At 44.8% G+C, this 22,569-nt stretch overlaps 6 protein-coding genes across 6 annotated transcripts, besides 14 other annotated features; 2 read left to right on the top strand and 4 right to left on the bottom strand.

Annotated features, from left to right (window-relative positions):
* Window positions 1–119: 119 nt before the first annotated feature.
* Window positions 120–176: a microsatellite.
* Window positions 177–212: 36 nt separating this feature from the next.
* Window positions 213–255: a microsatellite.
* An 816-nt stretch (window positions 256–1,071) lies between these two features.
* Window positions 1,072–1,097: a microsatellite.
* A 188-nt stretch (window positions 1,098–1,285) lies between these two features.
* On the top strand, window positions 1,286–3,051 carry PVX_083155 (thioredoxin-2 precursor, putative). The gene is made up of 4 exons (XM_001614180.1): window positions 1,286–1,859; window positions 2,102–2,151; window positions 2,292–2,325; window positions 2,563–3,051. Exons 1-4 carry the CDS (start codon window positions 1,668–1,670, stop codon window positions 2,758–2,760), a joined length of 474 nt encoding a protein of 157 aa, XP_001614230.1. The 5' UTR covers window positions 1,286–1,667; the 3' UTR covers window positions 2,761–3,051.
* Window positions 2,602–2,621: a microsatellite.
* Window positions 2,915–6,401, bottom strand: PVX_083150 (hypothetical protein, conserved; the record flags this gene model as incomplete). Its single annotated transcript, XM_001614179.1, has 11 exons — window positions 5,875–6,401; window positions 5,625–5,776; window positions 5,418–5,466; window positions 5,203–5,245; window positions 4,880–5,053; window positions 4,689–4,719; window positions 4,501–4,568; window positions 4,146–4,289; window positions 3,924–3,990; window positions 3,732–3,790; window positions 2,915–3,070 (listed from the first exon to the last, which is right to left on the bottom strand). The coding sequence occupies exons 1-11, from the start codon at window positions 5,898–5,900 to the stop codon at window positions 2,915–2,917; spliced, it is 969 nt and encodes a 322-aa protein (XP_001614229.1). The 5' UTR covers window positions 5,901–6,401.
* Window positions 4,380–4,401: a microsatellite.
* Window positions 5,343–5,380: a microsatellite.
* A 1,210-nt stretch (window positions 6,402–7,611) lies between the features above and the next one.
* Window positions 7,612–9,642, bottom strand: PVX_083145 (hypothetical protein, conserved; the record flags this gene model as incomplete). Its single annotated transcript, XM_001614178.1, has 1 exon — window positions 7,612–9,642. The coding sequence occupies one exon, from the start codon at window positions 9,640–9,642 to the stop codon at window positions 7,612–7,614; it is 2,031 nt and encodes a 676-aa protein (XP_001614228.1).
* A 628-nt stretch (window positions 9,643–10,270) lies between these two features.
* On the bottom strand, window positions 10,271–13,051 carry PVX_083140 (hypothetical protein; the record flags this gene model as incomplete). Its single annotated transcript, XM_001614177.1, is given in 2 exon segments — window positions 10,271–10,291; window positions 10,303–13,051. The coding sequence occupies 2 exon segments, from the start codon at window positions 12,358–12,360 to the stop codon at window positions 10,271–10,273; spliced, it is 2,079 nt and encodes a 692-aa protein (XP_001614227.1). The 5' UTR covers window positions 12,361–13,051.
* Window positions 10,496–10,516: a microsatellite.
* Window positions 11,674–11,711: a microsatellite.
* Window positions 13,052–14,549: 1,498 nt separating the features above from the next.
* Window positions 14,550–14,577: a microsatellite.
* A 1,467-nt stretch (window positions 14,578–16,044) lies between these two features.
* On the bottom strand, window positions 16,045–18,105 carry PVX_083135 (aspartate carbamoyltransferase, putative; the record flags this gene model as incomplete). The annotated part of the gene is made up of 3 exons (XM_001614176.1): window positions 17,177–18,105; window positions 16,444–16,941; window positions 16,045–16,176 (listed from the first exon to the last, which is right to left on the bottom strand). The coding sequence occupies exons 1-3, from the start codon at window positions 17,663–17,665 to the stop codon at window positions 16,045–16,047; spliced, it is 1,119 nt and encodes a 372-aa protein (XP_001614226.1). The 5' UTR covers window positions 17,666–18,105.
* An 861-nt stretch (window positions 18,106–18,966) lies between these two features.
* Window positions 18,967–22,455, top strand: PVX_083130 (hypothetical protein, conserved; the record flags this gene model as incomplete). The annotated part of the gene is made up of 1 exon (XM_001614175.1): window positions 18,967–22,455. The coding sequence occupies one exon, from the start codon at window positions 18,967–18,969 to the stop codon at window positions 22,453–22,455; it is 3,489 nt and encodes a 1,162-aa protein (XP_001614225.1).
* Window positions 19,671–19,698: a microsatellite.
* Window positions 20,839–20,870: a microsatellite.
* Window positions 21,832–21,882: a microsatellite.
* Window positions 21,965–22,008: a microsatellite.
* Window positions 22,187–22,254: a microsatellite.
* Window positions 22,456–22,569: the final 114 nt, after the last annotated feature.

The raw sequence follows: 22,569 nt of genomic DNA on the forward strand, positions 1-22,569 counted from the left end.
CGTTTTGCACAACCTCATTTAAAGGTTCCATCCTGCCCAGTTTTGCAAAATGGAGAATTTCGCACGTTCGTTCGTTGTGCGAGGGGGGTGACCGACGCTGCCATATGTGTATATATGCATGCGCGTGGCATCGCTGCGCTTCACGGCGAGGGTACAAAATGCAGGAACGTTTCCTTTGCCTTCTTTTGAAAAGGTTATACTTGCTAAGTGCAATTTTTTTACGCAGCGAGGGAAAAAATTCAGCCCCAAATGTTCCCACACAAGGGCACACATTCGAAAAGGGCTAAATATCGTGGTCACCACAAAAAAACAAAAAAAAAGGAACGGCGAAGTTATTAACACATTCACGCTCTGTTTATATAAGGACTCATCGATGAAGCACAGCTCGTTCTGACTCTCCCTCTTCTTCTATGACAATTTTTTTTTATTGATCGCTTTATGTACCTATTTTCACAAATCCACCTTCTGGATACGCACAGAGTGGTTTGCCGTGCAAAGGGTGGAGGGTAAATTTTAAAAGTCCTTTCTCCTCCCAAGTAAGCATGGCAACAGTTCGGTACGCAGCGGCGGGAGGATAGCAAAAAAAAAAAAAAAAAATATATTAAAATAACGCACTTCCATAGGTGGATGAACTGGATAAGCGGTATAAAATTGCACAAATGGTGTAAATTTCGCGAACGGCCAAAGGGCGTAAATACATGAACGCGCATGGGTACAAAGGTACACCCAGCTTGGTGATTCCCCCCCCTCACAAATTGGCGCTGTTCATTTTTTCTGCCCTTTTCGCGGGTGTGACAATATATTCATTTTTTGCAGCTCCCATTGGAGAAGTTTTCTTCTTCTTCCCTCTTCGTGCAGCTCCTTCTAACCAGCGCAATTGTGCAAGTAAAAATGTATAAGTACTTTTATGGGTAAACATAACTACGCCATTTTGGCACCGCGTAATGTAAGTACTTCTGTAGTATAGGCCCCCTCCCCACTCCAAATATGTGTGTAACATTCACAGCGTTGCAGTGTACCGCGCGTGTATACATATAACGCTTTCAATGTATAAGGGTCAGCCTTTTGCCAGAGCAATTGTACCTTCTTAAAAATATACAGTACATTTTATTTATCTAAAAATAAATAGGAGCAAAATTATACGCATGTTCTACGAGAGGATTTTTACTACACCGTCATTGTTTTTCTTAATTTCGTAAGAGGCCTTTTTTTTTTTTTTTTTTTTTCCCCCCCCTTTGCCGTTGAGTTATAAATTTTACGAAACCCGTGCGAGCAGAATCGAAGCGCCGCAGATGGCTTGCCTTCACATTGCCTGCAAAGGTATACATCAACAAATGTACTATTATAAATTCCCAAAAACGCAAAAGCGCAAAAGAGCAAAAGAGCAAAAGCGCGAAGTACGACTGTACCTGCCTCACCTGAGTGACCAAATTTAAAACGCTTGCAAAAAATTGTAGAAGTATAATAGTTTCCCCCCCCCCCCCCCCCTGTGGAGAAGCCACTCTCGTTTAGCTATAATTAATTCTTTTTTTTTTTTTTTATAAGCCTTTATTTTTGAGAAGCCTTTTTTTTATAGCCTTTTTTTTATAGCCTTTTTTTTATAGCCATTTTTTTCCTTTTAACGCCAATTTTTTTCCCCGCTAAAACGGACTACCTACCAATCGACGATGAAGTGTTTAACTTTTCTCTTCTTCCTTTTTTTGGGCCTCCTCTCCTTTCGCGATGTCACGAGCACGAAGGATATCCCCGCCCAGCAGGGTGACACTCCCCTAACCCCTCTGAACAAATTCGACAAGTACTTTCTACGCATGTACAACAAAAGCTCTAGATTACAACAAGGCGGAGGGAACTACATAAATGTAAGGAAGGGCGCCTCAGAAGGGGGTTCCATGCCCCTGGCGCAGCACACGGCAAAACATAGGAAATGAGGGCATCCTTCTTTGGGAACACTTCTGTCGCCCATTTCGGGGGTGTTCCCTCTTACCCACGTGCACGCTTCCCCTCCTGTGAAGCACACCCAGCTATGCATATCACCACTGCAGTGGCGCATGTACAAACGCACACATGATTCAATGACCCCGGTGCCTTTACCTTTTCGCAGGGAATTAACATGAAGAATACGATTTTCATTTTGTACTTCTTCGCAAAATGGTAAAGAAGGAGCGTTGTGCATGCTTGCATCATGTGCGCGTGTTGATGTCGCGTGCCCCTGCTTATGGGCGTATGTCCCTCCCCCTTTTTTTTTGCGCGTCTGCTATCTACTCATTTGTTCCCCCCCCCCAATCACGCAGGTGCCACGCTTGTAAAATGCAGGGAAGCGAAATGGTAATAAACAAAAGGAAATGTTACAAATGGCCTCGTTCGTTTGTTTAAGCCCAAACGGGGAGAAAAAAAAGAACCCGCGCGAGGGAAAACATTTTTCGGCGGACATGTAGAGTTTCGCCCGCCATGGAAACGTAGCTCATTCGCGTTACGTGCCCGCTACATCCATGTAACGTCTGCGTAACCCCCACACACACACTCACATTCATTCACTCACTTACGCACACCACTCCCGCGCAGGACAAACTGGAAAAGTACTACGGCAAGCGCATATACATTTTGAAGGTGGACATTGACCAGAACGAAGCGATGGCCAGGAGGTTCGCCGTGAAGTCCCTACCGACAATCATCATCATGAAAAATAAGGCAGTGCTGGCGAGGAAGGAGCACTTCGTCACGAGCAACGATTTGGTGTCTCTCATAAGAAAGCATTTGTGAGAAGACCCCCCTGCGTCGTCGCGCGGTTTGCGGAATTTGCGCGATTTGTGCGATTTGCGCGATTAGCGGATTTTTCGGGATAACCACATTCGACATGACACCTTTAATGCATCCCCTTTTCCATTTTTTTTAACTTCCCCTTTTGGTGCCCCCGTCACTTCTCAGCCTGCGCCTGGTTATCTGCCTGCAACTTCATAACCTTTAACATGAGTTTACTTTTTTTTTCATTTTCCTTTTTTTCGCGCTTCGCCTTAGTGATGATTTCGTTTTTATCTTCCTCGCCGATTTCGCTGTGACAAATGCAGCACGTCTGCGGGGGGGAGGAAAGGGTTGACGCCGCCGCCAGTCGTTTTGTGAGTGCGCACATGGGGGGGATGCCTCTACATATATGTATACATATATATACATATATACATATAATACTCATGTGTACGCGTGCGCACGGAGGTGTGGGGATAGCGAGTAGGGACTCGCTCGCGCAGGCGCCTATTTGTATGTATCCGTGCGCCGACGGGAGCACAGCGTGTTGCATTCTTTTTCACGGCATTGGAAAAATTCGCAGTGTTCGTGCCCTTAAATCGAATGGGTGCCGTTTTTGATCATTTTTTGCACTTTTTTGATTTATTAACACTTGCATGTTACGTGATGAGCTAATCGCGCAGTTTTTTCCTCTCACTTTCCATTTTGCAATGTTTTCTTTCCTAATTAACTTTTTTTTGAATGCGTTTGCTCATTTAAGCTTTGAAAACCGTTTGAAATTATTCTTTCTTTTTTTTTCCTTTTTCTTCTTTCTTTCATTTTTTTTTCCCTTTTTTCTCGTGTTTCGAAAGCCGCTCACACGTGTAGACTTAAGCGGTGCGCTCGGACATGTATGTTCGTGTTTTTGTTTGTGTGTGCATATGTGTATGTCCCCGCGTACGCCGCAAACCAGATTCCCCTGTTTTTTTAAGCATTTTTTCTCCCCTCCTTACCTTCCTGCATTCCCGTCGTATCACCGTTTCGTAGATACACATCAGATGAAAAACGTGCTCTTAAAAAGGAAAAAAAAAAAAAATAAATAAATTAAATAATTAAATGATTAAGTTAATGCTTGGGAACACAATTATGCGAGTGATGCAAATTCGGCAGGGTAACCCCGTGCGAGGTGAGAAACCTCTGGTTACCACAACTCAGCTTGTAAATGGTGGGCGGCAAGTTCCCGTGGAGCGATTCCGTTTGGGGCATTAGGCACTGAGGGTAGGGGTGTAGAAGTGCGTGTGTTCGCACGCCCTGCCCTGGCACACGAAAACTTCTCAAAATGCACGAAGACTTCTTAAAACGGACGGAAACTTCTCAAAGAAAACGCAGCCTTATCAAAACGCACACACTCCGTGAGGTCGACCCACCAGTGGACACTCGCCTCCAATTGTTTCGTTCATTTTTGCCGCCATTTTTGACTTGGATCCCTGGACGTCCTTTTGAAAATTCGATTTACACGTGGACTCCAAATTTGTCTCATTTTTTCGGAATGACTCCTGTGCCTTCTTGCGCTTCGCAGGGGGGGAAGTGCACATGTGCAGTTACAGGTAGAACGGGACAGCATAAGCAGGAGGGGGGGAGTTGCTTCGACCACGTGTTGCTCCTTAATTGGTTGTGGATAATCCCGTGAAGCAATCATAAGCGGGTTAACAAAAACGGACAGACGGTTCCGTTCCACTCTGCGCATTTGACACCATTGGGGAGTCTCATCCTGTCGCTCACCCCTGTGCTGTGTTTGCCACCGGATTCCTTTTCACTGTCGCTGGGGATGATGTCCTCGTGTACATCAGCTAAGGGGGAGGAGAGAGCAAAAAATATGAAAAAATAAAAAAATAACAAATAATAGTAATAAATAAAATAATCGAATGGAGAAACGCAGAATGGTTAAAAAAAAAAAGGGAGAGAGCTACTTTTATTCCCTGATAAATCCCTCATTGTCATCTTAGGGTGGCACACGTGCAGAAGGAGAGTGAAAAAAAAAAAAAAAAAAAAAAAGGACATACTGTCATGTGGGTATATGACAGCAAGTGGGCCACACTTCACACACAGGGGGTAATCAATGTAAAAGACAAAATGATCATTTCTCCACAAATTGAGTTACATTTTCCATCGTGGGATTGTCCGAGTGCGTCTCGTTTAGGGATTCCCTCTCGGAACTTAACGAAGAATCTGAGCATTTATCCTCGTATTCTCCTTCATTTACATTATTTGGTGAAGAAAATAAGTTCAGCTCTTTCTTCTTCTTAGCGCTCCGAAGGTGAGGGATTTTTATTAACTGTTAAGAAGGAAAAGGCGGGGAAGGGAAGAGACACTTTTCGTTTTTCAAAGAGGCATAAGACGATAATCCAAACATATAAGCTCGAAATGTAACACGCATGTTATGTAGACTTCTTCTCCCTATTCGTCGCCTTCCTCTTTGCCTACTCTTCTCTTTCTTGGGGATGTCATCCTTTTATGAGATTTTAACCTACGTGGGGGAGGATTTTTTTTTTATTATTTTTTGCCCAACCGCAATGTCTGCTACCCTTAGGGGTGGCATTTCCCCATCGCGTTTTCATTTTGTGCGCGTTTGATCAACCACGTTGCGACTTTGTGGCTCCGCCACTTGGCAACTTCACCACGTCGTCACTTCTCCTTACTCATGCTCGCCGTTTCCGCAGCGGGTTTTCTCCTTGGGATAATTCGGGCCTGCCACAAATGTTGAAATGCGTCCATGTGGATTACCCATAGCACGCGCAACGACGGAGTGGGTGAAGGCACCACCCCTTCTGCGTCTACCACTACCGATGCAGAAGGACCCACCACATGCGCGCTTCCCTCATTTTGGAAAAATCTGTTTCCCCTACCAGATATGAACTTCTTTATATTTAGGGTTGTTATCCCTTGCACCTCCAGAATTGCACACAACATTTTTATAATTTTGTCTTTGTACTCAATCATACTGTAAGCTTCTTTTTTAAACTCTTCCAATTTGGCCTCAGCTCGGTCTTTGCATTTTCTGCGATGAGGAGAATGTTCGCTTGGATGGGATGATGGGGGATTCCCCGTGGGTTCACTCGACTGATCATTTTTCGCGGCAGAGTGAGCTGCACCTACCTGTGTAAATTGTCCTTGTTCTTCATTTGCGCTTCGCTCGGGGGGGAACTGCGGGGTGAGGTCGATTGGCCTGCTTCTACAGCGGCGAAATAATTGCGAGATAACTGATGTACTGCCCACTGCCCACTGCCCTACCGCTTCTGCCTCACTTTCACTTCACTTACCCCCTCTGCTCGCAACATCCCCCCTAGCTCGCTCCAGACGGGAGCCGACGTCCCAGCCACGCAGAATTGCCCAATCGATCAATCGAGGCCTCACCCACGCACGCACACAAACAACACATGCACAAGGCACTTGCACCAACGAACGAGTTGAAAGGCACCTTCCACAGCAGGAATGAAACGAAACAAAGGGACAATAATAAAGCGCAACGCGTCGAATTAATGTGAAAACAAAGAGTGTCAACGTGACTGTGAAAAATATGGCTACGAAAAAGGTGCGACAATATGGCTATTCAGGTATACCTATGTACCTGCACACATTTGCTCATTCCAGGGAAGGACAAAACGAATTCGTGTAGCTTTCCGCAAAAACTACCTCCAACGAGGCGGCCTCGCATTTACACCGTCCTTCAAGAGTAGCATTCGCTCAGAAAAAGAAAACCCCCCCGATGAATAAGCGACGCCCCTGTTCACTTTTACGCAGGTGAAATGCCCCAAGTGTTGAGGTGTACGTACAATGCAGAGGTAATGTCTTCCCCTTCCCGGCTAACAACAGCAAAAATGAAGGACAAGGAAAAAATAAATGACAAGGCAAAAATCCATGGGGCACAACCTCACCAGTGAAATTTTCCCATCAGGGTAGAAACAAACTTATCATCCAGTTATCCACCTGACCTCATAACAGAACAGGCAATGATGCAAAACATCCCATTTCTGTCTTTTCTTTTTTAAAAAATTAGACTCATTTTTTTTTTTTTTTTTTTCTTCTCTTTAGTGAAGTTTATTCCTGTTTTAAAATTTGCAAAAAGGGAACACAAAAAAAGGAAAAAATATAAAGGGAAAAAAAAAAAAAGAAAAAAAAGGAATAAAGCAACGCAATTTTTAATTACAAATTCAAATGTGTTAATTATTTTAAATGTGCTAATTGATAAACTTATAACATTTCAAATAAGGGGTGAAATGGGAAAACGCGTGGGCTGTACACTGTGGGCATACGCGAAAGGGGGTAGGCGTATGTGCGGCTCGGCAACACTGGTGTGGTGAAACGTACGCTTGAGAGACATAAAAAAAAGGGGTCATAAAAAGGAGCAGTAAAAGGAGCAGTAAAAGGAGCTGTAAAAGGAGCTGTAAAAGGAGCTGTAAAAGGAGTGGCAAAAAAACGTGCGATGCGAAATGCACCCCACACAATATGCGCTCATGTAACTCGCGAAATGGTTAACACCGCGATGTTAAGGAGCTACGCTGCATACGTGTGAATGCACGGAGAAGGCGAACGAACGGACGGCAAGGGGGGCGGGACACGGGATGCGTTCGAGTGGGGGAAAAATAACACCAAGTGGAGCGAAGTGGGCAGACACGAATGGCACGCAAATATGTGTACCATATCGCTGTTGGAAACGCCATGCAGCAAACTGCTTGGGTGAATTGGAAAAAATTCACCACGAGAGGGGCGAAGATGTGCTTGACACAGTCCCAAAAAAGGACCCAAAAGAGACCCCAAATTGCTACAACATCACAGGGTGTGAATAACTGGCGCGGGGAAAGGAGCAAACCGCTTTGCCAAAACATCACCCCCTCACTGAGCCATCCATGGGTTTGGGACGTCAGCACAGTTGGACGAAGGCGCGCTATTGTCAGCCTCGTCCTTTTCATTCTGCGCCCCAACCTTTTCCGCGCCTACGGGTTGGGCCACGTGGGCGTGGTGATTCCCCGCAAGGTTATCCACCACGCTTGCCGCGTTTGCCGCGTTCGCCACGTTTGCTACATTCGAGGCGATGTTCCCTGCACCGTTTCCCTCGTCAGCACTTGCGCCACTGTTCCACACAAAGCCACTGCCGCCCACACCACAGGAGCCGCTCTGCATCTGCGCGCCGTTCATCGCTGAGGGGAGGAAATAATCGCCCATCCCCTCCTGCCTGGAGTCACTATTACAGTAGGTGATGTTATCCTCCGCGTTGTTGTACTCTGGTAGCAAATTCTGCTTCCCCCCGAAATTGCTGATGCATGGATTGGCATCATAATTTGGCTTCATTAAGGACGAGGAGAGAAGAGCGCAGTGACCATGCGGGCTGCTCATTCCTACTCCTCCACCTCCTCTCTCATCTGCCCGGTACGCATTTACATTATCCGCTACGAAGGAACTGTTGCACTGTTCGGGGGTGCTCATCATTACATTCACATTTTGGCTAGCTAAGAAATTGTCACATTTGCTCTCTTCCTTCAGGGCGCCGTTATCTCCACCGTCTTTGTAATACTCTCCCTGGTCATTGCCACAGTCGGCCCCGCCGCTGACGGCATAGTCGGCCATGCTGCTCACCATGTAATCCACTCCACTGCTCACCAGGTAGCCCACCCCCACGCCGCTGTTAACAGAGTAATCCACCCCGCCACTACCTCCGTAATCAACGCCGCCTCCTCCGTAATCAACGCCGCCTCCCCCGTAATCTACTTCATCGCTCCCCCCTCCGTTTTCCTTCCCCACGGACATGTACTCATCACTGCGAAACGCGCTGCTGCCCACCTGGTAGACATTTTCCTCGCTAAAAAAGTTGGGGCTCATGCCAATTTTGATCATATCCTCCTGCTCCCGCTCGTGCTCCAGATCGTGCTCCATCTCGTGCAGGAGCCCGCAGTGTTCCTCCTCCAGATGTTCTCCCATCTGCCCTCCTAGCTGTCCTCCCATCTGCTGCTCCTGCCGGGGCTGTCGCTCTTCCTCCTCGTCGCCCTTGTTATCATTTTGCCCCTCATGCGACATGAGCTCTTCTATATAATTAATCCACTCCATAATGGAGCCGAACTTCTTATTATCGTAGTTCAATTCGTGCTTCCCTTTATTGCACCATGCGTGGAACACCTTCTTGTAATTGTCCCTCTTAAAATTGTAAATGACTTCATCCTTTTGTATGTTCCCCTTTTTCCCCTTTTTCCCTCCACACATGTCAAGCGAAAAGTCGTGGCTAAACTTGGAGTTCTCATTGCTGCTACTCTCCGTGTAGTCACTTTTATTTTCCAATTCATCGAGCGACTCAAAAAAGGATCCCAGCATATCGAATTCGGAGAAAATGTCATTTCTGTAGGGGGATGAGACGAAATAATTGGAGCTCACCTTTTCCATGTTCTCTTCATTATAGTTGGAATCAAAAATGGGAGACGCTGGGGTTAAGGGCGTAGTATTGGGAGACTTTAAGGGGCTGTTCGAGTATATCTGCTGGTTGGGCGAAAGGACTAACTCATTCACATCGGTTAGATGTAAAGACGATGCATGTAGGGAGCTTGTCGGAGGAGACTGCGAAAATTTCATATTCTCCGGGGTGTTCATTAGTCTAATATCACATGCTTCTTCAAAATCGGGGTCATTCAGCTGATTTGTGTTGCTTTTCCCTCCTTGGTTGTTACAGCTCCCACTGCTATTCGTGCTGCTGTTACCGCTACCGCTACTGCTGCAGCTACCTCCACTGCCGCTACTTCCGCTACTACTGCTACTGCTGCTGCTCCCACAGGTGTTGTTGCGCGGGGAAAGAGATGAATACGAATTCGGGTGACTCATCTCGGGTAGCAGGGGCAATTTCAACGGCTGGCTAACATAACTGGTGGTGTGAATTATCATTTGATTTACATTCAACAATTGATTGTCTTCCCCACTTCGCTCCAATTTCATTCCCCCATCCTCTTCCTTTTCCATCGCTCCTGAGTCTAATGTGATTTGGCAATTATCAGCTCCGGCCGACTTCGCCTTCTGTTCATCCCCCCCTTGAACTGCATCTATCGAATCGTTTTTCTTCACCGAGGTGTTCTCCTCCACATTTTCATTATTTTCCAAAAATTCAATTTCTCTAATGAGCTTGTAATAATTTTCGTGCTCGTTATCGTGTGTACTAGCGACGCATTTCTCCTTTGCTTCGCCCGGATGTGCTTCCCCCCGTTGATTGTTCCCCTTTGAGTCTTTCTCCTTTCCCTTGTCGTTGCTGCTTTCGTTGCTGCTGTCATTTCCGCTGTCGTCATTATTATCCTCGTTGTGGTCCTCGTTGTTGTCCTCGCTGTTGCCGTCGTTTTCGTTTTCCCCGTTGCTGCCTCCGTTTCCCCCGTTGCTGCCTCCATTTTCCTCGTTACTACCTCCGTTTTTCTCGTTGCTGTCTCCGCCGCTGCTCCCGCCCTCGTGGTTGCCACGTCCGCCGCTATTACCGCTGCTATTACCGCCGCTACCACCGCTACCACCGCTACCACCGCTACCACCGCTATCCCCACTTGCGCCACTGCTGCCGCAGACGCGCCCCTCGGTTCGCTCTCCGCCCACGCTACACCTCCCCCGCGGGTCATTTGCTGCTCCGAGTTTCAACTCACCACATGGAGAGCTCCCCCTCTTAGGGTTTGCACTAACACGGGCGTTTTCCTCCTTCTGCAAACGCTCGACATGCAGCTTATGCAAGACCCCACCAGAAGGGCTTCTCCCCTCGATGGGCTCAAGAACGGACAGTTCTCCATTACAGCAGTTGCTTCTGTAACTAGAGTAGGGATCCCTTCCAGCTTTGCCATGCCCCTCATTTGGGTTGCGACTTACACTGGGACGGGAGAAAACAGGCAAAGGGTTTCTCCCCTCCGTCATGTCTTTATCCCCCTTCGAGGTTTCTTCTCCCCCACTGGAGGGTGCAAAATTAGCCTTACTTGTGTGAAGGCACGAGGAGCATATGACCCTACTGCATGCCCCATTATCATTCTTGGTGCCAAATCTGGAGTGACCAAAAGGCTGATGATGAGAAGCGGTTTCACCATCGAGCTTCTCTCCCCTCGACCCAAAACTGCCAACGTAACTCTTTACACATTTCCTCTTATAGTGAAAAAAGTAATGCTTAAAAAATTGATTAACTAGCGTGACGAAATAGGAGTGGAAAAACTTCCTCACATATCTGTCAACATAACTGCAATAGTTAGAAGCGTTTTTATGGGGACGATCTGAAATGGAAGGAATGATAAACGTGTGTACCATTTTCTCACTCGCTAAGTTTCTTTTCGTCTGAAGGAAACTCTCCAAAATTATAATTTTTTTATGCACGTATTTTTTCACGTGCCTCCTTAGTGTCCTCCTAAATTTGTATACTAAGTAATCTGCTTCGTTCAGGCGGGCGCCTTTTGTTCGCTTGGCAGAGGCGCCCCTTCCCCGACCAGGATCATTATCAATGAAAGCTTCATCATTGTCACCCTCATCATTATCGGCCTCACCATTGTCACCCTCACCATTGTCAGTAACACCCTCATCATTATCAGTGACACCCTCATGGTCAGCGTCCACTTCCTTCCCCCCCTTGTTGTAAGCGATATTTTCCTTTATCATCGCGTCTTTTAACTTTTCTATTATCTTCATACTACGGCATTTCAGTCTGTGCAGCTTTAAATAGGACCTAAAAACTTTTCTCCCACTTTTGCAGCTTATTAGCGGCATTATCTTAGGGGCGTTTTCTCTCCCATGGCTGCTGATTCTGATTGCCCCTTCCAAACCGTTGAGAGGCTTCCCCTTTGATAATTCCATCACATTTTCATCTTTCTCTTCTCGTGTGGAGGGAACCACCCCACTGCTACTGTTCAAACGTTTGTCATTCCCCAGGTGCATATTTTTATTAAGCAGAAGGGTAGCCTTCTTGGATGCTTCGCCAACTGGAGAGGTGACATTCCCCTTTGATTTTTCCTTTATTTTCCTTTTTTTTTTCTTCTTCTTTTTCTTCCCTTTTTTCAGGTACTTCAATATGGCACTCCCTCCTGGGCTACTACTACTGGTGCTACCTTTTCTGAGCTGATAGGTCAAGCTGTTACTCTCGTAGGTGGATAATACCTTCATGCCCTTTCGGGTAAGGCGTCCACCCTGGAGATATTCCTCCGTGTTTTTAGATCTACCGGGGGATTTACATTCTGTAATGGTGCAGGCATGGAGACACACCTCGCAGAATCTAACACCTTCGCTGCTATCCTCATCGATGCTGAGGGAGCCCTTCTCACGACTGACCTTTTTACACCTTATGATTTCTGCCTTTCCGAACTCGGTACTTCTCACCGCATGGTTATTTCTCAGCAAATCATTTTTAACTTCTTTACCAATTCGCAGGATGGAGAGGTGCTCCTTTCCTTCACCGGAGTTGTCTCTCTCGTGACCGCCACTCAAATCGTTACACCTGCACGAGTAGATGCAGTTCACTTGAGGGGGCGTTATTAAAATGGAGGCATAATTCCTTCCAACACGCCCTACGTCCTTCCTTGTGTCTACATCCCCAATTTGTACATCGCACGGATCTCCATGGTACTCTACATCGAAGCATACGCTTTTCTGGGGTGTCATTTTACCTATGCGCGTGTGCGTAATGAGACACGCGTGTGAGCATGTTTAAGCGAAAGTGATTCGTCTGCGTACGCACATTTGGTTCAGCGCGTTTGTGCTTGTCGTACCGCTTGACGTCCCGCTTAACGTGCCGCTTAACGTTGCGACTGCGCTGTGGATGCCTTTCTACGATTTTCGGACGCTCCCCCCCTTGCTGTTCACACTGCACCTTTCACTCGCTTCCCTCCTCGGAGTACTCTCTTCACGCAGACACTCCTGCCAATTCCGAACGTTGCACCTTTTGAAAAACCAACTAAGCGCAAATGCATCAAAGGGGAAAAACGCACTTGTGTGTTTTTATGTCTATATCTACCAAGTCGATCTCATGTTTCTCGCGAGCAAACTCCGCACACATGGGTCGTGCGGCGAGGGTGTCTTGATGGGCCAAACGGCAAAAGTGCGTATCATTCAATTGGGTACACCTGTCTGGGGTTCTCTCGTTACTGCGTTTTTAACTTCCCCACGTGTGCATGGCGTTCAGTGTCCTTGGCCCGACTGATTTACGCTTTACACTTTACACCAATTTAGCTGCACTTGGTTTGTTTGTTTGCTTGCTTGCTTATTTGTTTGTTTGTTTTTTTTTTTTTTTTTTTGTATTTTTCCCTTTTCCCCGGTTCGCCTCCGCTCAGCTAGCGCGTGTGCCCACCGCTCCGTCTTCTAAGCTGCGCTGAGGTAAATAATTCCTCTTTTCTCATTAACTGTAAAAAAGTGCCAGCTCCCTTTCCCCTTTATATACTCACCCTTTTGTTGGGAAAATTCACCACTTTGTGTGTTTACACCTATATAACTTAACGTAAAAATTACAAGCGATCACACATACAGCTATATCGTCTCAGTATCCTCATTTTATTCTCTCATGTAATTAAACTAACGTTAAAAGAAAATTAAACAAAATAGACAAAACTTTTTTAAAATTATTTGTGCAAAAATGGATGACACAAAATTGGGAGGGGAAAAAAAAAAAAAAAAAAAATGTGAGGCTTCCTTTTGTACATGAAAGCATAACACATAATATGCAAAAAAAAGGAAAAAAAAAAAAAAAAAAAAAAAAGAAAGAAGGAACGCACGAAAGAAACATAAATTGTGAAGATATAAACTTTAATTCAAAAAGGAAAGCATAATTCGTGATCACTAATTACAAGCGATGAACTTCTGCGAAAAACTCGCGTTGGAGGATGTGAACATACGTGCGAGTATGCAAATGCGTATATGCCAATGCGTACATAACACTACACGAAACATTTAGCTTTCTCTATAAACTCTTTCAAACATGTAAACAGGTACTTATGCATACCATATGACCATTCGCGCAGTTTCAGTTTTTTCGTTTGTCGCAAGGGTGAAAAAAAAAAAAGAAAAAAGCTTAAAAGGCGTAAATCGCATTGAACACGTCCTTGCCGTTCGCATAATTATGTGCTACGCGAAAGTGAGGTTTTATTAGCATCGGCCGATTCGCGCGTTATGTATGTATGGGTGGGCGGAAGGATGTATACACGGATGGGTGGGAGATGGCGCAGGATGATGCGTGGCGAAGGTTACGTACGTACGTATGGATGGATTGATGGAGCATACGTAGTACACGTTTGCTTGTTCTTGCCGACATGACAGGTAAACATCGTCAAATTGTTAACAATGCCATTTTTATGAAAAAAAAAAATTCAATATATTAGCAATTCTGGGTGGCTTCCCTTTTTCTTGCGTTTTGCCAAACTTAAAAAAAAAAAAATCACAATTTTGGAGAAACGTTAACGCGTGAATGAACAAAAATAAAAAAATAAATAAAATACACGCGCGTATACATATATACACAGCCAAGCTGATTAAAATGTATTTTTTTTTTTTTTTTTTTTTTTAACATTTTTCTACATGGCTAAAAGCTATGCGAGTTTTTCCCCATCAGTATTAACCAACGCAGTGAGGCAAAACTTGCACAACTTTTAGTCGTAAAAAAGGATGGGGAGAAAACCTCAGTAAGAGCAAACATAAAACATAACATTTGAAACACTGAGCTAAGCTACTCGGTTCGCTAGCACGATCACTATGTCTAATGGGAACGGCAAAAAAAAAAGGATATTTTTTCAACACAGAGGTTATACATATAGTGCACACATCTGTGTTGTACCAATAGATGCGCATAATACGCACACAGCTTCGCGCGACAAGTGGGGGCATAGGCTCACCGGGGCATCTTCAAGTAATTAGAACAAAACTTGTGCCTAGCATGGAAGGAAAGTGGCTAGAAAATAGGCCTGTGTGTATTATTTGTGTAGGTGTACACATACGTGGCGAAAAGGCCCTTTCAGTCCCTCTCTGAATCTCTTTTTCTCGCTCCTACGTTTTCCCGACGTAGAACACATAGCAGTTTTTTTTTTTTTTTTTGCAAAATGCACCAAATTGATGGATAGATATTTAGGAACCAATTCGAAAAGGTGAATATACCCGCACGCATAAACTAATCAACTTGTGTGTTCAATTAAATAGCGTTGACAATTCGATCGCACGTATAAAGCATACCTATGTGCGTAGAAAAAGGAACGCTTCTACCCTTTTTGCACTCTCGAAATATCTCCTCACCTTTTTATTTTACTTTACCCCTCTTGCACGAAAATGCGGATGGTGAGCTCATTCAAATGTCTGCCTTTTTTAAAATCCGAATTATCAAATTGTTCCTTTCTAAAATAGCACAAAAAAGGTAATGAGCAAACGGCGAAGCAGCGAAATGCTCATCCTACCATTTACATATCGGGTCAATTACATCCCTAGACATGGAAACGTCGTTACGGAGAGATCACCCGCGAACGGAAACCATTACCTTTGCAGTTACCCCTTTTTAAAAAACAAAACGGGAATTTCCGCTTACGTGAACACTGTTGTGTTTTGGACGCGCCCCCTTTAATCACGTATGCACGGTGTGTGCCTTTTTTATATCTTCGCACACACTGGTCATACAATTGTGTATATTTTACATAGCTAATTAGACAAGTTTACATTTTAAAGCGTTCTCCCCATTGGCTTCCTTTCGCTCAATGGGGAGACGTCTGCACTGCTGGTCGGAAGGGACAAGCGTGAGTGCAAAGTGGCACGTACGAATGCACGCGCGCAAAAGGGGATGTATTACAAAGGGGGGAAAAATAAAGAAAAAAAGAAAATGTTACAAAAGGAAAGAATTCCACACTTGCACACACAAAAAAAAAAGGGAACTACATAAAAGGGGCAGCCCTGTTCTACTGGCTTCTTCGCAAAAATTGTGGCACCTTTACAGCATTTAATAAATGCACAATAAGGTGAGCTTTTCTTTAGGTGAATTATTCTCTGCTGCTAATAACTGTAGGCATAAATAATTCAAACGGGGGGACAAACGCGTATGAAGCTGAATTACATGACCCAAATTATTTACACAAAAATGTGCAAAACGGGAAAACTAGCGGGCCATGATGTACACACATAGTAACTAATTATCCACTAAGTTCGGGATAATCCACGGGGAGAATTAAAAAAGGAATGTTCTGGAGAAAAAGGGCAAAATGGGCATGCCGCTCTTTTCGCCATCGTTGTCGCGTTTTTTTCGCTTTTTTGTAGCTTTTTTGTAACTTTTTTTTTGTAGCTATTTTATTTTATTTTTTTTTTTTTTTGCAGCTAGCCATTTTACGAAAAAATGAGGTACAACAGGGCCATCCTCACATACAATCCGTTTTCGGCCTGCAAAAAGTACACACTTTTGGGATTGTCATCAACTTCGACTTTTATTTCGTTAACCCTGGGGAGGGGGTGCAGGACCTGCAAAAGGGAAAAAAAAAGGGGGGGAAATATGTCAAAAAGGGTGAAACATTTCAATGCGCCGAAAATATACCGCTTGTACGCCAACTCAATGCGCACGAACGGGGCAGCTTTGCAAAAGGAGCACCCAATTCTGACACCGCTAAAACGGCAGCGGTTTCCTTTCTTTTCGAGGCGCTCCCTCTGTTTCGCTCTGAATTTTTTCAAAACTCAAACGAATATAGTCGCCTTTAAAAACTGCACCCGCGAGGAAACGCTGGTACACACCTTCGTATCCATCCTGGTATTCTCCAAAACGCGGTTATCCAAAATGAAGGCGTCCTTATACGCGTTGTACTCGTTTAAGTCGGTAAACCTCTCCTTCTGTATCCGTGTCATGTATATCACATGCACATCTTTTAATCCTTTCTCCAAATTGTCATATTTTCTAATAGAATTTTCATTGTAGAAATTGTTCCATTTCAAATTGTTCGTTATAATGTGCACAATATTTTCGGGAATATCCAGCGACTTGCAAGATATAAAAATAAAATTGACATTATATCTGCTCAGCAATTTGCTAAGCGAATGAACAGTCCTTCCATTTTTTAAATCTCCAACAAAGGCCACGTTTATTTTTTGGTTTATGTCTCTTTCCAAAATGTACGGGAAGAAATTGTATATGGTGTAGAAGTCTAGGAGTGACTGTGTTGGGTGTTCCCCTGTGCCATTTCCCGCGTTGATGATTGGCTTGTCGGACGCGGCGACGGCGAGGTCGACATTATTCTGTAGAAACAGGGAGCAACCGATTCATGAGTAGGTATGTAAAATGGGTTGAAATTATAGCGGTGAAAAAATAATCCCGCAAAGAGAGCATCATGGGGTAATGCGCAACGTCGGCTTATCGCCAACGGGGGTAAGAACCATTCGCGGTTGTTTCCTTTTAGCCACCGCTTGGGTGTATACACCGGCGGGACCACACAAATCGGCTGCGCATAAAAAACGCACCCAATATACTTACATTCGAGGGATCCCGGTATATAATCCCGTCCACATATTTCGCCAAAATGGTGAACGCGTCCTGCACAGTTTCCCCCTTGTAAAACGACGTGGAATTCATGTCCGTAATATTTATCACCTTCGAACCCAGTCTCAAAATTGCAGAGTCGAAGGAACATCTCGTTCTTGTACTGGGCTCCAGGAAGATGCTACAGAAAACTTTATTTTCCAGGAACTTTGTGTCCTTCTTATTTTTTAGCAAAGACTCAAACTTCTTCGCGGTGAACAGAATGACTAGCAATTCCTCGTCAGTTATGTCATCCACATTTATTACATTCTTACGTTTCATTCCTTGCGAAATTATATCAAAATCGATTTTGTACTTGCTGCTCAGCTCTCCTTTTCTGTCGATGATTAATTTCTTTTTTCTCGTCCCTGCGGTTATGTGAGCCAGGACCACGGCCAGTAAAAGCGTGAAGGCTAAGGCCAGCGAGCCAACTATTTCTATCATTTTTTCGCAGCGGTAAAAAAAAAAAAAAAAAAAAAAGAACAAAAAAGATACAAAGAAGATACAAAGAAGATACGAAGTTGGAGAGGGGAAAAAAAATGCCAACTTAAGTAATCCCAATTTTACCCAGTTGGCAACTTTCACTTTACGCCAATTTTAAACTTCCAAAAAGCTATCATGCGAAGATGAAGCGCCTTTTTTTTTCTTCCTTTAACTATGTTTGACTGGCAAACATGTAGACATTATTAATTATCGCTCCAAAGGATGCACAAAATATGGGGGTATAACTCAATCACGGGAAATGCATTCAAAAAATAAACCGCCAATTCTGGGCAGCAGAAACTCTCAGGATAGGTGGCAGTCGTTCGGTACTGATTTTATTCTGTGGCCTCCATGCGTGGAACACAAACGGGAGGGCTAACCATTTGGGAACAAATTGGCACGGGGAAAAGAAAGAAAAAAAAAATGAAAAAAAAAATGAAAAAAAAAAGAGTTACGTAACAAAGCAGCAAAGTAACAACACTTAAGAAGATTTGTAAAAATCGCCACTCGCGCGTTTGAGTCATCCTCTGCTACTCCCATGCGCATGCTTTTTCACCGCTGGGGTGCTTTGGAAATATACCCACCGTGTGAGCGGCGGTTCACCGAGCATATGTACCGTACCGGGCTTGCGTTGCCGACAAAAGGCGCTGCAACGAAGGGGTGAGCGAATGAGGCGAAGTTGTCAATTCGGGTTTTATCCCACTAGCGCGTTTGCATATATATATGCATATATATACATATTTTTTTTTTGGTGAACACCGGGATGAGGGCGACTCGATTGGGAAAAGCGCCAAGAGGAGGCCAAAATGGAGGCGAAAAAAAAAAAAATTGCTCTCAGCCCACGCAGCTATGCCGCTTCACACAATAAGAACGTGCGCACCTTTTGCTGCGCCACCGCTCGGGGATCATTTTTTTTTTTTTTTTAATTCCATTTTATCGTGTATGAATGGTGCTTATATAGCGCTTTCATGATATACTTGCTGGGGAATAGCCCCCCGTTTAGGGCCACCTTCTCCAAAAAAACAAAACAAAATAAGGGGGGCACTTCTTCCGACGTGTAAAGGCGCCCTTATTCGACCATCGCCAGAGTAGCGGCCCTTTATGTACTCCCCCTTTGCTACAACTCAATAGAAGGTAAGGTGGACACATGGGCGCACGCATGCGACATGGTAAGATCACACGACCGCATAACCGCACCGCCAAATGTGCGCACAGAACGGTAGAGCCACAAAGACATCTTTACAACGCCAGAGGAGGAAAAAATGTTCATAGCAAGCTACTTCGATCGGAGGGACAGGCTGCACGAGAAGAAGGAGCGCAAAGTCGACAGCGAGGAAGGGAAAAGGAGCCAAATAGAAAAGGTTTTACATAATGCCCTACATTCATATAAGGGAGAAAAGGCAACAATTCAGAAAAGGGACGAACAGGAGGAAATAAAAAAAATCCTGTCAGAATTCCTAAAGAGGAAGTTAAAGAAGACAAAAAGGAGGAATACCACTAAGGGGTTTTCCCAATATTATTACCAAAATGGTGGCAGCTACCGCCCAGCCGAAGCGAGTTTAAATTGTGTTGGAGACGATTCTCCTGATGAACTCTCAAGTGATAGCGAAATAGAGCCCACGATAAAGGAGAACAAAAATTTAAAACATTGCGCGGAAAAAATAACCCTACTAAGTAGCTTCTTAAAGCATGACAAGCTAAGAGGTATGGACATACAGGAGGTCTACAGAACAATCGACACGTACATCGGTGAAAGTCAACTTAAAATTGATCAGATAAACGAAAAATTAGAAACGGATGCGGAGACAGAATTACGGATTGGGAGGGAGAATCTCTCCAAGTTGTGCTCCATCAAAAAGGAGTTGGCAAAAAATAAAATCTTACAGACAGCAACGGAAGGAAGCTCTAATGCCATTGAACATATGATAAGCGAAATGAAAATAATACAAAAATTGGCCAAGCAAAAGGAGTACATTGTGATCTTAAAAAATAGCTTAACCAAACTTGATTATGCAAAGAAATGTGCTGTCAGCAGAAATTATGATGAAACGTTGAGCATCATTTTGGACATTACTAGGAAGTTTCACTCATTTAAAAAAAATGGAAAGGAACAAATTGCCAAGGGGATTCAATTTTTTCTCCCCATATTAACAGAATATTACATGAGTAGAGCCCAGTTCTTACTCTCTAGCATTTCTTGGGGTAATAACATTTCCAGCGTTCTGACCAACTCGCTGGAGCAGCTCCTAAACGATGTTGCTGACGGTGATGATGAGTACTCGTTTAGGGCCGATCAGGAGTTCCCCTTCACCGCGGAGGAACAACCGTCGGAAAATGGAAAGCCCAAAGAGTATCCCCCAGAAGAGAATAACAGCAATACCGCTTCGGGTAATTACCCCAGTGGGGACAAAGCCTCATCGCTCCAGGAAAAAATTAAAAGTGCCGTCATCTTCGACAGCACGTACATTTCGCTTCTCCAAAAGGAAAGCCACGAATTTGTACACACACTGATTAGCTGGAATTTGATGGAAAAAATAGACGACTATTTGAAGGGCGAAAAGAGCAGGGGAGATCATTTTTCGCATCATCGCTGTGACTGCCCCATGAAGTTTATCGATCAAATGGCTAGCTGCATAATCACATTTTTTAGGTCCTTCTTCCAAAATGAGAAGAGCCCCCTTTTTAAAATCGACAAACCGGAGTGGGGACTAAAATACCTGCTTTACCAGTGCGTGATTAGCAACAAAATATTGAAGACGTTCCTCAGGTTCTTCCTCGAGGGGGACCTGAACGGCAGCGTGGTGCTGGGCCAGGCATTGCACGATGTGTTCGTGCGCAGGGGGGAGTGTATCAATGAAGGGAACTTCAAGAAGAGCGACGAACATACCGATGTGCATTATGGAAGCCGCTTTAGTGGAGACCCGCCAACGGCGCAGGGGCGAAGCCCCCCAGAGGGTGTCCCCCCCCCATCAGGAGGCGCCTACTTCACCACTGAAGATAATCAGCAAGATGAAGACAAGGTAGACGCAAAACGCCTTTACAAAAAATACAGCATGATGAGCAACGAACAGAAGGAGCGCATCCTCTACGATGTAACCCACTGCGAACAAGTGATAAGGAAGCTAAATTTTAAGATAATCACCGAGTGTAGGCTGTACATACTGAGCAGATGCGCCTACTTCATCCAGCTCTACCATGTGGAAGAAAATAAGAGTGAAATAAAAAAGGCGTTTTTAAATTTCATACACCATGTTCTCATGCTGTATAAGAAGTGGATGCTGTATGATGGGGTCAACTGCAGGCATTTGTTGGACGACTTTCTAAACAACACCTTTGTGCGTGTTTTAGATGTGGAAGGGTTCGCGCCCGAGGGGGAAAAGAAGGAGAGCAGCAGCGGCGGCAGCCACGACGCAGATGTGGGCATAGCTACAAGCGCAGCTACTGCTGAAGCTACTAGTGCAGCTGCTAGTGCACCTACCAATGCAGCCACCCCCGCAGGTGCGCACCAATCGAACCAGCGCAGCATACAGGAACTGCTCAAAGCGAGGACGGAGGGGCCCGGCGAGGTGAAGGGCGTCCACATGAGAAACTTCTTCCTACTCGTCGAAAAGGAATTCCTCGTTGATATTTTGAAAGACATGGCCGCCAACAACTGTTGCGTGCAGTTGAAGAACAAAATAATTCTGGAGGAGGCCGACTGCGTCAGCGAGTATGTCCACATTTTCACGGAGTTGCTGAAGAGGGTTACGAGGAGGATGGCTCTGTTTCACCACGCCGAGGGGGGGGCAGGCACCCACCAGGGAAGCAGCGCCCACGAGGGAAGAAGCACCCACCAGGGAAGCAACCCTCCCCGGCGAGACCGCTTCCTAGAGGAGTACCTCCACCAGGTGGTGAAGGAGCTACTTCTCATCGTCAAGGACGAATTTAGACACCACTGGAACAGCATAAGCGATTTGATAGGCGAATGCAGCAACACGTGTCTGCTCTACGTGTCCTTCTGCTCGATAAATAAGTTCCTCACCAATTACCAGTACAAGAACTATTTAAAAGAAACCATTTCGAGCTTCCATCAACTGGAAAAAAAAATGATGAGTAACTTCCTAGACGCATTTTACCATTTCATTTCTATTAGAATGTATAATTTATTTTCGACGAATAATATTTTTCATGAGTACATCCTGACCAACCTGTTTAAGATGAAAAAATGCCTCCCAGATGACCTCTTCCAAAATTTGTGTAGCAAAATATTGCAGAAATTAGACTCCAAAATTTTAACCTTCCTGATGAACCAGAGTAGCACATATCTACACAACGAATGTACATTCAATACGTTTATTAGTAACGCTTCGCTCATTCTACATCATTTGGATGACCTTCATATGAAGGGAGAGGGTGGTGATACATACCCCATGCCGCGTTTAAAAGAAATCATCAACCTGATGACAGACGATGTGGACATTTTGAAGAGAAGAATTCAGCAACTTAAAAGTAACTACGCTTTGTTGCTAAATGATCAGAATAAAAATTGGCTAGTTCAGGTGACCAAAATTACCAATGCGCTTTTGCGAGATGATGATGAAGAGGATTCCAGTGATGAGTACTCTCCCTTTCGTGCCCATCATGGGAAGGACGGGGCAAATAAGGCCTGCCAAATTTCGCTCAAAAAAATCAAAGCGCTCCTTTTGAGGCGGCCGGACATCAGGCAGGTCGCGCAGAAGTCCATCGTCATCCAGGAGTTCATCCAGGTGTAGCAGGGGGGCAGGAAAGAGCCCATGAGTAGGGGAGAAAGCAGTCGTGGGGGGAGATCCCATGAGTAGACCAGCAAAACGTGCTTGCCAGTGCCAACTGTGCGGTGTGCGCTCCAC

This window comes from Plasmodium vivax, chromosome 12 (assembly GCF_000002415.2).
Source record: "Plasmodium vivax chromosome 12, whole genome shotgun sequence".
Classification (NCBI taxonomy): Eukaryota; Apicomplexa; class Aconoidasida; order Haemosporida; family Plasmodiidae; genus Plasmodium; species Plasmodium vivax.

Bases quoted from the DNA above. Each gene is read 5' to 3' on its own strand.
- PVX_083155 (XM_001614180.1), top strand. From the start codon at position 1,668: ATGAAGTGTTTAACTTTTCTCTTCTTCCTTTTTTTGGGCCTCCTCTCC. The intron at 1,860-2,101 runs GTAAGGAAGGGC...ACCTTTTCGCAG, and splicing joins GCGGAGGGAACTACATAAAT to GGAATTAACATGAAGAATAC. The intron at 2,152-2,291 runs GTAAAGAAGGAG...CCAATCACGCAG, and splicing joins TTGTACTTCTTCGCAAAATG to GTGCCACGCTTGTAAAATGC.